A 15,945-nucleotide genomic window follows, 5' to 3' on the forward strand; every position below is an offset into this window, starting at 1 on the left:
ATCCTCTTCCTCCCTGCCTTCAGTCCCTCTGTTTTCAACTCCTTCCTGTCTCCCATTCAAAGTTCCTATACCTGTTTCCCCAAATTGCCATCTACTGCCTTAGAAATCAGCAAGTCCCAAATCTCCCTCCAGGTTTTAAATATTTTCACCAGTTCTGGTGTGTGTTGTAAATCATTTGATTTTTTTCCTACCCAGTTCTGCTACTTTAAGGCCAGTGGTTAGAGTCAGAGGAGGAAAAGTGTTGTCTGAGTTAACCCATCTGGGTTACTTTGTTTTGGGGAACTATTATCCCTACTCATCTAAAATTAGACATGCCTTGCTCTGCCTGTGTTAGTTTCTCTTTAAAAACACTTATCACATCTTCTTACAAGACCAGCATTTCTCCAATACTATATTTTTGAACTCATTATTCTGAAAGAGCATTTGGCCCCTCCCAACTTTGGATTGCACCTGAATGGCCTCCTTCAGAATTATGTTTGTGTGAAACTCACTGAAACTTCCCTGGGTCCTTGAGTCTTTCTCAGGCCCAGTTTTGGTTTCTCCCCATAAGGAAAAGGCTTCGGGCAACTTTGTTGCTACTACAATTATTTCAAATAGTTTTGTGTAGAATTGCTAAAGATCCTTCTTTTGCCAATCTAATAGCTCTAAAAAATATTAGAACTTTGTTTTTTCTTCAGTAAATTTTTTGAATACCTGCTATATGCCTCAGGTCAGTCTGTTTAATTTCTTTTCTGAATATTTTAGCCATATTAGAACAGGGCAGCTTTTAAACAATAATATAGTGGTTTATTTACAGCAAGTGAAATAAATCTCTTGCACCAGAAGCCCAAGTTTCAAAAAGGAAAATAAACTGATGTCTAAGTCATGAAAAAAACCCCAAACCTTGATAGCTGTAAATAATATCTTGAGCATCCTCAGCATAAATTCACAAATTAGTTCCTTTTATTACAAGTGTTGGTTATGAAGTACAGATGATCCCGACTTACAGTAGTTCAACTTATGACTTTTTGACTTTACAGTGATACAAAAAAATCCCGATTTCAACTCACAGTACTTCAAATTTTGGAATTTTGATTTTTTTTTTCCAGGCTAGTAACATGCAGTACATGAAATATTCAACACTTTATTGTAAAATAGGCTTTGTGTTAGGTGTTTTTGCCCAATTGTAGGCTAATGTAAGTGTTCTGAGCATGTTTAAGGTAGGCTAGGCTAAACTATGATGTACAGTAGGTTAGGAGTGTTAAATCTATTTTCAACTCACAATATTTTCAACTCAGGGGGTGTTTATCAGGTCATAAATCCATTGTAAGTTGAGGAGCGTCGGTAGTTTCATGTACGAATAACTATCTCATAGCATCTTCTTTTATTTCTGTTAACATATAAAAGGCTGATTTCATTTACTTACCTTGGTTAAGTCAATAATATTTAATCAAATCAAAAAATATAATCAGAGTAAGTTTGGAGCCAAGGATCAAAAATTACCTCTAAATAAATATAATGAAATTTTCTTCTTGCAGATGCAAGTATTGGCATTATGATGAAAACCTGCTTACTTCGAGTGTTGTCATTGTCTTCCATAATGAAGGATGGTCAACCCTCATGAGAACAGTCCACAGTGTAATTAAAAGGACTCCAAGGAAGTATTTAGCAGAAATTGTATTAATTGATGATTTCAGTAATAAAGGTAATGGCTATAGAATTAACATTTTGTGTATAAAATAATTATGAGTATGTGCCAAAATGTGATTTCAAAATAGTCTTTAAAAATTAATAGTTAGCATCTTGTGATAACATCTATTATCAACACATTGACACTGTACCAAGCATTGTACTCGTATTTGAATTACTTTGTTTAATCCTGAAAATAATCCTTACAATAGATATTATCTTCACATGAGGCTCAGAGATGTTAAGGAACTTGCCATTGGTCACAGAGGTGGTAATTAGCAGCTAGATCCAAACTCACAGGCTTGTAAGTCTGTGTCTTCAACTACTATCTTATACTGTACCAGTTCTTTGGGGCTTGGATTTTGCAAAAATTTAGCCATAGAGGTAATTTATTGAAAAAATGCAATTGCATGTATATTGTGATGCCACCTGCAAGTCCGTTCATAGTTTTCAAACTGAAATCCATGTACCTATTTTATAGCCTGTATCTTGCATTTGAATGATGACACAAATATTGAATTTGACCAGAAATCATGGACTACTTTTATGTATAATAGAAACCATTTTCTAAAGCTTATTTTGTTTTGTATTTGATGAGGATATTGAATAAAAGGAAATTTTTAAAAATTCTTTTTACGAAGGCAGCTATTATAGCATTTAGGGAGGTCTTGGTGCACCTTGGCAAGAGAATGATGAAGTAGTGATTTTCCACATGAGTAGGTTTTTAAAGTTAACTTTACATTTTTCTTTTTAAATACATTATTGTATGTTGAATATATCTTCTTAATGACATAAATATGAAAAGATAGATAATACCGTAACTCAGATCCTAAGAAAGCATGTTAAATAAAAATGTAATTGTGCTGCTGGAACCCAGATCTGGATATTTTTTATTCCTCTTTGCTTGTCACAAAACTGAATTGAAACTTTTGAAAATTGACCAAAGAGCCCAGACTATTCAATAATGACAGGATGTTTGCTTTTTAGCAAATAAATTTTGCAGAAAATTTCTGTGTACAAGTAGTGATACCATTGAATATAATGTTAGAAGTGAAGATAGAACATGGGTAGCATAAAAATATCTTTCAAAATAGCTTTATAAAAGCTCCCTATAAGACTTAATTTAGAACTCTTGCAATCTGGATGAACCTTTGCTATTTTTGCAAGGACATGACTAGAATCTTGATCTTGTACACATATGTTAGCATGGAGAAGAAATAGAAATATGGCCTATTTCCTTTTCCCTTCATGTTTTGTGCAGCTGATCACTTTTTTCAACTAATCATTTTTAATTATACTATGGTATGTATAGCTTTAAATTTTTAGCCATATCAAATGCATTTCTCTTAGACATTTATTTGGGTTGCAATTTTTTTTTATGGTGGGAATATTTTCATTAAAAATACTATTTCTGTTTGAAGACAAATATTTGAAAATATGTTTTAAAGTGACTCTGTTGATACCCATAATAATTTAGATTTACAGAAATCTAAATCTATAAAATAATCTTGAGAAATTTTCTGTCTGTAATTGTACTGATTTTAAGAACCCCTATATTATTAATGCAAGTAAAAGTTTAGCATATCCAAAAAAAAAAAAAAGTGAAGATATGCCAAAAGGTGTTCGCCATCCTAATATAACTGCTTGGTCCTGGAAAGGGAGAACAGAATTTTGAAGTTAAGCTTTTTGCGTATTTTACTTTCATTTTTTTGTGTGATCAGTGCTTCTATTGTTACAAATTCTGATATTGGAGGCTGGAAAGTCCATGGTCTAGGGGGCACATCAAGTGAGGGCCTTCTTTTGGGTGGGGACTCTCTACAGGGTCCTATGGCAACAGGGTGTCTACATGACAAGAATAGTCTGAGCAAGAGGAAATCTTATTATTTTTATTTTTATTTATTTATTTATTTATTTTAGCAGCTGGCCTGTACAGGGATCCAAACCCTTCACCTTAGTGTTATAATACCATGCTCTAACCAACTGAGCTAACCAGCCAGCCCTGGGCTACCCTTGAACAGAAGTATGGGAGATCTTTTAATCTGTTTTCCTGATTTCTAAATAACCTTAAAATCTGTCAGTCGTATTCTCAGTAAAATTATATAGTGTTTGGTTAATCTAACTTAGTGAAAATTTGGTTTATACTTTCCTCAATATATTCAGAAAGTAAAACTTTGAAGTTTTAATTTTTCTTTTAAAGACAAATACTTTGCTAATATAAAACTTCACAAAGGAGCTAACTACTCATAATAATGCTTGGGTTTGTGGACGTTATTGTATCATCTCTAAACAAGGATCGGAGCCTTTAAATAGAGCAAACTCTTCCACATGTGTACATCAGTCAGCTGAGGCTAAGTTGGGATCTAGTAAAAGGTAACCTTGCGCTCTCAGTGGCTTGCAACAACGAAGGGTTATCTCTTGCTTACACTGCATGTTCCCCACGGGTCAGCCCTGGCTCTGCTTCCCATCTTCTGCACTGCAGACGCAGGCTCTCAGAGGAGCCTCAGCTCCAACAGCACTTGTGTAGGGGGAGAGGGAAAGGAAAGACACACAAGTGGCCTCTTAACACTTCTGCTCACAGGCGACCCACGTCATTTCTGCCCACATGTATTGGCCACAGAAAATCACGTGGCTTTACCTGACATCAGTGGGTTGGGGAAGAACCATCTTTACCCAGGAAGGGGCAGTGAATATTTTGAACCCTAATACAGGCTACCTTAGTATGAGATCCCAGAGAAGCCAGAAGTCATTGGATTTGCCATTTCTCCTTTACGGCTATCTTAACCAAAAATCTAAATTTGAAGAACAGGCCATCAATTTACTTCTGTCTGTAAAAATTTATTGTTTAAGATGTGTATAGGTTGCATATTCAAAAAAGCAACTAATGGAATTCAGAAAGGCTTTTTAAAAAATAATTTAGGACCATACTGGGCTTTAAAAAAAAAAAAGCTGTTTCTAAAATAACTTGAAGGGAAAATTACTCAGGTTTTCTGAGAAAAAAATATAATTAAACACAAGAATTTTATTCATAACACTCATTAAAACTGGGTGCCAAAATAGAAAGAGGGAAAAAGTTTTTTCTCAATTCTGAATACCCATGTGTGGGTGTCTTGCTAATAATAAGTTCTCTAAGATGAGTAAAATATTAAGTGTATAGTCTGAGGTGCCTATTTAACCACTAGCTCATCTATAAATACAGCAATTTGTTTGTGTTTTGTATTCATGGGCCAAATTTTTAAGTAACTTTAAAACAATTTTTGTGTCCTCACGAAGCATCTTTAAAGGATCCAGGAGCTTGTTCTGGCTGTGGTAAGCCAAGTTCATAGTGATACAAACAAAAGCTGTTTCTTACAATGGGAAGCCAAGATGGAAAATATGTTAAGTGTGTCAAGCTTTTATAACACAAAATGTCCTCTACTAAATAATAAACATATGTGTGTGTATGTGTATATGTGTACATATGTATATATATACTAATTATATTATAATTTAATATAATTATATGTACACTCTTTAATGCTTAAGATACAGAGAAAATGGAGTATTTTGATTGTTATTTGCTAACTTGGTGGGAACTATATTCATCACACTGAACCATATTCAACACTGTGGTTGGGGAAGGATGGCCCAGAAACAAATGTTAAATTTCTGTACCTTGTGTGGATTCTGGTAAACTTGCATAACATTATTAACAGGCAGTGCATCTTCAGAAATCCCAAACCATTGCTTCTGCCAACAGCAAACAAAATCTTATGCCTGAAAGCTTTTAGATTTGAAATAACATGTGAACTTCGGGAAAAAAAGTTTTAATGTGTCTTAAAAGCTCAACTGTCAAGTGGCATAATCATCATTTATTTAATGTTTAGAGGGATGCTTGAAAATTTCCAGACTGACAAGTCCCTGTAGGCATATTAGCTCAAAATTAAACATAAATAATACACTTCACCTTCCTTCTTAATAGATTAAACATTCCACCTTGTCCATGTAAAATTATTGACTGCACAATGCACCTATCTCCTATCCTTGTTTCTTAAGAAAAACAATAATTGGTTTACATACATATGTCTAATTTATAATGTTTGATTGAATTTTTTTATTCATAGAACACTTAAAAGAAAAACTGGATGACTATATTAAGCTGTGGAATGGCCTAGTGAAGCTATTTCGAAATGAGAGAAGAGAAGGTTTAATTCAAGCACGAAGTATTGGTGCTCAGAAAGCAAAACTTGGACAGGTAAGATGCATTTGGTATCTATAATATCAACATTTTGGATTTGGTAACTAAAAGATCATTTACATTTTTAATCACCCGTTAGGGTTTTTTTTAATTGAAAATAGAAAACTGGCTTAAACAGATAACTGTGTCAAAAATTGACTATAATGCTAATTTTTATTAGCATCTTATTTTAAATTGTGTGTGATATATGATATACCATATATGAGGAGTATTCTTTCACCCTGCCTCTTTTTTTTAAGGTTTTGATATACCTTGATGCCCACTGTGAGGTGGCAGTTAACTGGTATGCACCACTTGTAGCTCCCATTTCTAAGGACAGGTAACATTACCTTGTTTTTTTTCTTTCCTGGTTGAAAAGTAAACTTGTCCTAGAAGGACAAATGATATTCTCATTCTTTGGTTCCAGTTTCATTCAGTGCATCGACTGTTATGTTTTAAGCGTTATCCTTCAGGTAGCTGTTTCCTTGGGTGTGATTAGACTGATAACTTCGTGCTGATTCAAATGTAGGCAGTCTGGCATTTGGGAGAAACCTACGGTGTCTCACTCGAGAATCATCTTGTGGTTGAGTTCTTGAGACTTCCTTTATCTCCAAAAACTTTCTCTAAGAGTAATCTTAATTGCTCTCTTTAAATTGGGGTAAGAGTTCTAAAGACTTGAGGAAGCATGCATTGAAATTATACCTGTGGGTTTTTTATGCCCTTTTAAATTATTACTTTAAATAGTAAGGACCAGTTATTACTTGTGTCAAGGCTTTGGGTAGTTCCTATAGAAATTTTAAAGTTTAGAAATAGACAACTATTCCATGGAAATATGGTGATCACCATTAAATTTCCAGAAATGTCTGAAACAGCAGAAGGCAACATCAGTCTCCTGGTTCCAAAACCCTTCCTTGCTTCTAGTTCAGAATTCTTACTATTTCAGAATCTGGAAAAATAAGACATGCCCCTGTGGCAAGTGACACAAGTCAAAGGAAGAACTTTGGAAGAGTTAGTCATCAGAGGATTTAACGTGAAAGCCTGTCATAAATATCTTCCACATGCTTTTTAATTTAATCCTCCCAGCAGTCCTGCAAGATAGAGATTCTTAGTTCCATTTTACTGACAAGGATACTGAGGCTTAGAGAAATTAAGTAATTTGCCCCACATTAGAAAGCCAATAAAATGTCAAACCGAAGTCTCTCTGGGACACTTTGCACTGCACCATTTATTTAGAAATGTGAAAATCATGAGAAGTGAGGAGAGATAACTGACCACCGTATCAGTTAACTCTTTCCAGGTGAATACTAGCAGTTCTCCAGGTGGTAAGGAAGGAGTTTTCCACAGGTTCCAGTGGCAACCACAGGTATCCCACAATGACCCTCCAGCTTGTGTTCACACTCCAGACGGAATGAAGCACCTTTCTAGAATCCACTTCCACGATATCAGGTTTCTAAACATCTAAAAAGCACCTTAACCTTGTTATGACAAGCTGTAATTCCATTTTAGGAAATACATTTTAAAATTCTTTCTGATGAAATGGGCATTGAAATAAGCAGGGTACCAGATTATCTTTGTAATTTCAACTCTGTATCTAGTTGGTTATATAGTAGTAGCAATTTCATGAAGCCCAAATACAAGGGATTTTTTTTTCCTTTATATTCTCAGACCACTTCTTAAGTTCTTAATATTTTGAGAGATTTTTTTTTTGCTTGTTTTTTAAAAAAGCAACAATACAATACCCATCCCCACCCCCTTTTTTTGGCAATAAAAGCTGGTTTTTGCAATAAAAAGAGTAGGGAAGAAGAGCAGGTAAAAATACAGAAACACATTTTCATAGTACTTGCTTCTAAAGAAGTAGAAAGCAACAAAGGTGGGTGAACTGCTGAGAGTGTGGCAAGTACTATCTGCACACACATACACACGCACACCAACACATTTTCATAGTACTTGCTTCTAAAGAAGTAGAAAGCAACAAAGGTGGGTGAACTGCTAAGAGTGTGGCAAGTACTATCTGCACACACATACACACGCACACCCACATTTTTTAATGGGGGATTGGGAGGGGAAAATTTTGTATATAATGCAAAATTACCAAGAGAAAGTTTCCTGTAGGACCAAAGTAAAAAGGAGAACACACTATTAAGTTCAATGATATGACATGGCTCTTTGTCCCTGATATTTGTCTGTAAGCCTAGGGGGAAGTCCCCATTATCCTGCCCTTATAAAGAGTCTCCTTAGCTTTTATGGGACATTCATTTACTCCATTTCCCATTAGATATTAAAGTCCCCTGGTGTAGAAACAAATCAACAAAAAGAGATAATGTAGTTAGGCATGCTACACTAGTCAGTTTTGGGTTCTTAAATGCTTTTTCATTTTCTGTAAATGTTTCAGAACTACATGTACTGTGCCTCTAATAGATTACATAGATGGGAATGATTATTCCATTGAACCACAGCAAGGTGGGGATGAAGATGGTTTTGCCAGAGGGGCCTGGGACTGGAGTTTACTATGGAAACGTATTCCTCTAAGCCACAAGGAAAAGGCCAAAAGAAAACATAAAACTGAACCTTATCGGTAAAGATTATTACTTTTATGTTGAATGTTTATCTAAGTCCTTTTTTTTTCCTTCCCCATGAACTCGTATAAATATGTGGGTCCATACATACGCTTCCATTTGATCTTTGCTGCCATCATCAACACAGAACCATTTGCACTGTGCCGATTATAGATGTCATAAATGGCAACACATACGAAATTATACCCCAAGGGGGTGGTGACGAAGATGGGTATGCCCGAGGAGCATGGGATTGGAGTATGCTCTGGAAACGGGTGCCTCTGACCCCTCGAGAGAAGAGACTGAGAAAGACAAAAACTGAACCGTATCGGTAATCACTAAATCACTTACGTATTTTTCTTTTCTCCAGTTGCTGCTAACCTATTAACCTCTTGCCACGCTAAAAGTTCCTTATTAAAACTGTAGATGCTGTCTCATTCCAAAGTGCTTATTTCTTTTACACTGTTTCAGAGCTTTGAATTCTCATTTGCTCCTTGATAATTGCTTTTACCCTCAACGCAAGCTCCACTATTGAGAATTACACTCTCTCATTGGGGAAAAAAAATAGTGTAATATGACATTAGTTCCACACACAAGTGAAAAAAGAATGTTTGGTATCCTGTCCTAGTAGACTAGACATCAAATTTTATTCTTTTTTGATAATGTCATTCTATAAATTTAAAATACATAAATTACTTATAATCCAAGACCTTAATTTCCACTTTGATGCATTAGGTGTAATGTTAACAGTGAAAGGCACTAGCAAGAGATTGGGGGCATTTCCAAACCTTTTGTTTTATATGCTAACTCTTAAATGCTATTGTGTCCCAGTTAAATCTGATGAATAAAAATACATGACTTTAGAAAATGTTACATAGAATCCTTTATTGCTTCATTCTCAGAAAAGAGCTTGATTAAAAAAACTCTATTCCAAAATCCACTTTTATCCCTTCTATGGTTCTTTAACTAGAACAATTCTTTAGGTCTTTTAATTAGAATATTTTACTAGCTTTCAAAAAATGACACCAGATGAAGTGTTTGCTCAAATGTTAGTGTAGCCTTCTCCTGAATGTGTCTAATTTTATTCTTCTGATCCTATGGTTCTGCTTTTGGTCTCTCTCTCCCTATTATACTGCTGATAATATTAGAACTCTGTTTTGGGACAGTGCTTCCAATATCATGGAAATGCTGGTGGGATTTGGGCATGTCATGATATCCATACTGAATGGCTAACATAAGGAAATTATAGAACTTTAAGTTTTACTGGACATTTTCCAAATTTTCATTTGAAAATTTCTTACTTGAAGTAGTCCAGGAATTCATTGCTTACCTGTTTAACCTAATAAATAGTTCTGGGAGAAAAAAAATAAAGGGTGCTGACTACGTTTATATTTCTGCTAATTCCATGGATTAGTAAAAAAAAAAAATTAAGTGAGCTAGAAAGATTTAAAGAAAGATTTATATATAATACCTATATGCACATAGACATGTTTTGAAAATCATGAGTCCCCACAAGGTTCTTGCCATCCCCTATTTCTTTTCTTTTTTTTTTTTTTTAAAGATGACCAGTAAGGGGATCTTAACCCTTGACTTAGTGTTGTCAGCACCACACTCAGCCAGTGAGCGAACCGGCCATCACTATGTGGGATCCGAACCCGGGGCCTTGGTGTTATCAGCACCGCACTCTCCCAAGTGAGCCACAGGCCGGCCCAAGGACATTTCCCTTTAATTAATTCATAAGTTCCTGTATTAAGGTGCATTTTCAAATGTATACTGAAATGAATGGGAACATATTTAAGGATCAAAAAGGCCCAGTTATAATGGACCAATTTTAAATGACAGCTAAATAAATGTGACATGAAAATATAACCAAAAATGTAATAGTGTTGTTTAGTGAGTTAGGCAGCATACTTTAAGAAGAAAGGCATCAGAAAACAACTTTCTCCTGAGGTGATTTTCCTTTCATATTGAAAATATTACTTGACTCATTGATCCACTCAACAATTTTTTATTGGATGCTTCTTATGTGCCAGGCACTGCTTCCTGGGGATAAATTTTTTAAAAGATATGTTCCCTCATGGAACTTAAAATATTGCAAGTTAGGCAGAAATTAGACAACTACACAAATAACTCTGGAACAGCAACTGTGATAAGTAGAATGAAGAAAACTTGCAAAGTACATGGAACTTATGGAAAGCAGAACCTAACCCAGCCTGGCGAATCACGAAAGGCCTTCCTGACAAAGTGTCATTTAGACTCAGATCTTCCATTTGATCTTTGGAAAAAGGTAGAGTGAGGCGTCTACCTTATGGAAAAGGAGGAAGAACATTTCAGGAGCATGAATAGCATAATTCAAGGCCCTGACACAGAAGGGAGTTTGGCATGTTCGAAGTGAGAGCGGAGTGTTGAACTCAGAGAGGGGAGCCAGGTGAAGAACCTAGGGAGTGGGGAGAGGCTGGCATCTTGCAGGTCCGTGTTAAGGGTCTGCTCTGCCTGCTGTGTGATCAGACTTGGTTGGAGGCAGAACAGAATAAAGGGTGCAAGTTGGGGAAATATTGCAGCGTCCAAGCAGTGTTGGGTTGGTCTGGGGTGGTGGCAGTGAAGTTGGAAAGAAATTAGATTCAAGATATATTTTCAAGGTAGAATAAATAGGACTTAGTGATCAATTGAATATTAGGAGTGATGATGAAGAAGGTACCATAATAGTATTAAGGACCCTAAAACTTAAGAATTATGATGCATTCATAATTAATTATTCAGGGGGGAGGGACAGGGAACAGGAAGAAAATGATTCCACTGTCATTTCTCCCAGTGGTGGGAGTGACTTGTTCCTACAAAGCTATCAAATCTTTTTTCTCTTGTACATAAGAAGTACTCCATTTAAGATCCATTCAGGAAGCCCCAGAGCTCACCCTTTTGCATTCCTACTGCCTGGCCCCGTAAGTATCCATGTTTGATTCTACTGTGTCATTTCTGTGCTACGTTTGCAAACTCCGAATGAACTGTGGCTCCTCTATGATGATTTACACCCTTATTTGGCAAGCCCCTGAGCTATAAAATTAAAAAATGACTGACTACTTCCATGGTGTATGGTTTTGTTCATCCCAGGATGACTCATAAATCATTGTGAGCAGTTAGCAGACCACGGCTATATGGCTTAGTGTTTTCAGGAATGAAAGAGAAAATTTTATTTTAACTAAAAACTAAGACTTAATTTTTATATCAACAGAGGAACCAAGGTGCCCTCTAATGGTGAAATGACACAGTGCTCTAATTTGTAATGAACTATAATTTGATTTCAGTTAGAAATTATGGTAAATTCATTAGGGAATTATGAACAGATTATTTAGAGAAGGCTTTATAATTTCTTTATGTTTGGCCATCAGTTATATCTCTTCTATGCATTATTTAGGCTGTGTTTCAAAAAGCTCATTGTCTATTGGTGAGGGGATATTGAGAGTTTGTCTTTAATGGTTATTGCAGTGTTTCTTTTCCTTAGGTCCCCAGCCATGGCTGGCGGATTATTTGCTATTGAACGAGAGTTCTTCTTTGAATTGGGTCTCTATGACCCAGGTCTCCAGATTTGGGGTGGTGAAAACTTTGAGATCTCATACAAGGTAACATTTCATTTAAACAAATGTGATTTTCTAAGTAGTTACTGACTTTTATGACTTTCGGATAAAGCTGGTTTATTTTGGAGAAAAAAAAAAAACCCTATATAATGCATTTCTCCAAATTATAAGGAATGACTTAAAAACAATGTGTGCCTTTTTGGGAAAAACAAAGCAAAATGCAAGCTCCAAACTTCCATGTATTTATAGGACTCAGCTCAAAATTATGGTCAGCAAACTTCAGAAATGAAAATATCTGCACTCCCCCCGCCCCCCGCCCGCCCCAAGGCGGAACCTTTTCTTATAGAAGCCATTTGGAGAATATGTGTTGGGGCCAAAGTTGACCATCCACTGATGTAGTCACCCTTTATCACTGTAGGACCTGATGGTTTGAGACAGAAGCAGATCTCCGCAATGACTGCGCATCCTCAGACTGACATTGGGGCTGTCTTCCTGCAGCATCTCCCTTGTTGCTGAGGCAGTCCTTGAGCAATAATACCTTCTGTGGTCCAACCCCCACTTCAGGCCCCTCTCCTGTCCCCATTTTCCCAAAGAGAAAGAGAGAACTATATCACAGTTTGAGTGAAACAGGTATTCATTAACTCTTGTCTTAAATGTCCTGTGCTTAGCACAGTGAAGAATAGAAGAGGAGTAACCCAGTCCTCGCTCTCAAGGAACTTATAGTTGATGAGAAGAGATTAGAAATATACTTAAACTCATGGTACAGTAAGAATGCAGAGTGGTAATCAGTTAATGTGATTAAGAGACAACATCATTCTGGAGGTAGAATTTGAGGCAGAACTTTCTAGTTGTAAGGCATACTATCAATAAGCAGAGATAGAGGGAGGGGAGAAGGACTTCTAAGCAAGTAGAATGGGAAAAGGTACAAAGGTGGAAACAAGAAGAATGTATTCAGGAAACAGTAAGGAGCACAATTAGGCAGAATCAGGAAGCATGAATAAGGAAGACAGTAAAGAAGATAAAGTGGACCATATTGAAGAGCCTTGAATGTTGAGTTAAGACATTTTTACTGTATTTGATAAGCAGTGGAGAACCATCAAAGATATTAAGCAAGAGATGACGTGACCCAAAGCGGCCCTTCAGCAACAATAATCCCTTAGTATAAGTAAGGACAGAGTTAAGTAGAGAAGGTGAAGAAGCTAGTTAGGAAGTTATTATAATAATCTCCCAGGTAGGAAGTATATTAGCACTGGAAATAATGAATGATGTTAAGAATGAAGATTCTGCATGACTTTGCAAGGTTATACTGGGAAAAGGTTGCTAGGGGCTACAAGTATACAGGAAGAGGCCCCTTAGTAGTAGTTTATGACTTATTGCCTTCTTTGTTTTTATATAAGTTTTAAAAACAAGCAAATTATTTTAGGATTTCTTACGTTTATGAATTCCATGTGGACATTGTGTCTAATTTAGATTTTAGATTTGCATTTATAAACAAATTTTCAGTTAAAATTTATTTTTGCACTTGAAATAACTTCTACAGGATGTGTTTTTCTTTGATAGATATGGCAGTGTGGTGGCAAATTATTGTTTATCCCTTGTTCTCGTGTTGGACACATCTACCGTCTTGAGGGCTGGCAAGGAAATCCTCCACCCCTTTATGTCGGGTCTTCTCCAACGCTAAAGGTGAGGTTTTTTTTATTTATTTGTTTATTTTTATTTTAATGTTTATTTGTACATATTTGTGGGGAACAATGTGTTCTTCCAGTACATGCACATACTGTACATTATTCATTTAGGGTAGATAGCATAGCTTTGTACCCATTAATCCACCACTTCTCTCCCTCTCCTTCGGGCCTCTGGTAACCATTATTCTACTCTGTATTTCTATGAGAATGCCTTTTTTCTTTTTAAGTTTCACATATGAGTGAGATTATGTGATATTTGTCTTTCTGTGCCTGCCTTACTTCACTTAACATGCTGGTTATCTGTGTTGCTACAAATGACAGTATTTCATATTTTTTATACCTGAGTAGTATTCCGTTGTGTATATATACTACAGTTTTTTATCCATTTGGCTATTGTGAATAATGCTGCAATGAACATGGGAGTGCAGGTGTTGTTTTGATATATTGATTTCATTTCCTTTGGGTATATACCCAGTAGTGGGATTGCTGAGTTATAAGGTGGTTCACTTTTTAGTTCTCTAGTGATTTTATTGAATTGTTTCTCTGTATTTTCTTGAAGTTCACTGGGCTTTTTAAAAACAATTATTTTGAATTCTTTGTCAGGCAGTTCACATATGTCCATTTCTTTGGAGTCAGATTGTGGGAGAGTATTATGTTCTTTTGTTAGTGTTATGTCTCCTTTTTATGCTTCTTGTTGCCTTACATTGATGTCTGTGCATTTGGTGGAGCAGTCATCTCGGGCAGACTTTATGGGCTAGTTTCACTGCAGAAAGTCTTTCCCCTAAGGGAAAAAGGGGTGTTGCAAAGGCACTTATTGGATGGGGTGCAGCAGTTCTGCCACCAGTGAGGGTGCCAGCTGTGTAGTTTCTGTGTAGTTCTGTCAGCTGAGGTCAGTTTTGATAATAATTATAGAGATCCTTAGTGATTATGAATGTCCACAGGGGCAGCAAGGGATGTTAGGGTCTTAGGTGGATATGGCTGCTAAGGTCCTTCTGATCTCCTTTTCTCTCACTGGGGAAATTGTGCTGAAGCCAGAAGCATGAGCATGAGTAGAGGGACTATAGCTCTGGGATTAGGGCACGGTCATACCTGCTGCTGCATTGGTAACAGAATGTGAGGTGCTGGATGCTTGTGAAACAGCCCGTAGCTAAGAGTGGGAACAAAGCCATGCTCAGAGTTAGAGCAGCTTTAGGGTTGGATGGGACCTAGCTTTTTGTGGCAGCTGAGCTGGTGCCTGTGGTGCAGGAAGTCCTACTGCCACATTTGTAGTAGTATGTAAGGTGCAGATGCTTGTGAAGTAGCCAGGAGCCAAGAATGGGAGCACAGGCTCATGTAGAGTTAGAGCAGCCCCTGGGTCAGGGCAGGTCTAGCTCTCTGTGGTAGCTGAGCTGGTGCCTGAAGCTGGGACATGTGCAATGAGGGCATGGCTCTGGAGTCTGGAGAGCAAACTAGCTTGCTATAGCAATAACTCCAGTGTCTGTGATGAGGGCAGGCCCAATGCTGCCACAGAGGCCAGGTCTACCATGGGGGGCCTTGAAGGGTGGGCATATCTTCAGGGTCGGGGCTCACTCAGGGATGGGAGAGGTGCTGGATCATTTCCCAAAGCAGCTCAACAGTAGCCACTTCTTGGATGGGGAGGAGTGTGCACTGAATCTTTCTTTCTGGGGTTCCCTCATATAAATGGCTGTTGGTTATCTCAGTGACAAGAGATGCTGGTGTCCTCTGTGGACCAGGCTGCTGGGGACCACGGTGGTTCCTGCCATATAGCTGACATCAGTATCACCTGCCTTTCTTCTTTGTTCTTAGCTACCTCCTGTTTTCTTGGGTATGCGGATCTCACCAGTGATCTTTCTATGTGGATAGTCTCCATTTCTTTTGCTTCACTGTGTTGCTGCATATTCTTTCATGGTTCATGAATAGCTGTCTATACTTGTTTTTGTGTGGGAGGAATGAAGGCTGTCATCTCCTACTATGCCATCTTGGTGACCTCACCTCCTATTGTACCCCATTCTGATTAAGATTCCTATATTGAATGTTCTCCATGAAGACATCGCAAATAAATTCAGAAAGGACTGGCACTCTGTAAGGAATTAGTTGAAAGGAAAATACCAGCTTGTATTACTTTCATATGAGTAAAATATTATTTTTGTTTGGTTTTTTTTCTTTTTTTTTTCCTTTTTGTCTTTTTTTTTTTTTTCGTGACCGGCAACGGATTGCAACCCTCAGTGTCGCACCAGTACCGGACCGGGACC

At 37.0% G+C, this 15,945-nt stretch overlaps 1 protein-coding gene across 1 annotated transcript in view; it reads left to right on the plus strand.

Moving 5' to 3' along the window:
* The window catches only part of GALNT7 (polypeptide N-acetylgalactosaminyltransferase 7), an 82,719-nt gene that overhangs the window by 47,668 nt on the left and 19,106 nt on the right, over positions 1 to 15,945 (plus strand). Inside the window, exons 2-7 of the mRNA XM_008584228.1 lie at positions 1,518 to 1,684; positions 5,769 to 5,899; positions 6,142 to 6,221; positions 8,585 to 8,767; positions 11,936 to 12,053; positions 13,569 to 13,691. Of these exons, the coding sequence (XP_008582450.1) occupies positions 1,518 to 1,684; positions 5,769 to 5,899; positions 6,142 to 6,221; positions 8,585 to 8,767; positions 11,936 to 12,053; positions 13,569 to 13,691 (802 nt within the window). The remainder of the gene's footprint in view (positions 1 to 1,517; positions 1,685 to 5,768; positions 5,900 to 6,141; positions 6,222 to 8,584; positions 8,768 to 11,935; positions 12,054 to 13,568; positions 13,692 to 15,945) is intronic.

This window comes from Galeopterus variegatus, unplaced genomic scaffold (assembly GCF_000696425.1).
Source record: "Galeopterus variegatus unplaced genomic scaffold, G_variegatus-3.0.2 Scaffold3179, whole genome shotgun sequence".
Lineage (NCBI taxonomy): Eukaryota > Metazoa > Chordata > Mammalia > Dermoptera > Cynocephalidae > Galeopterus > Galeopterus variegatus.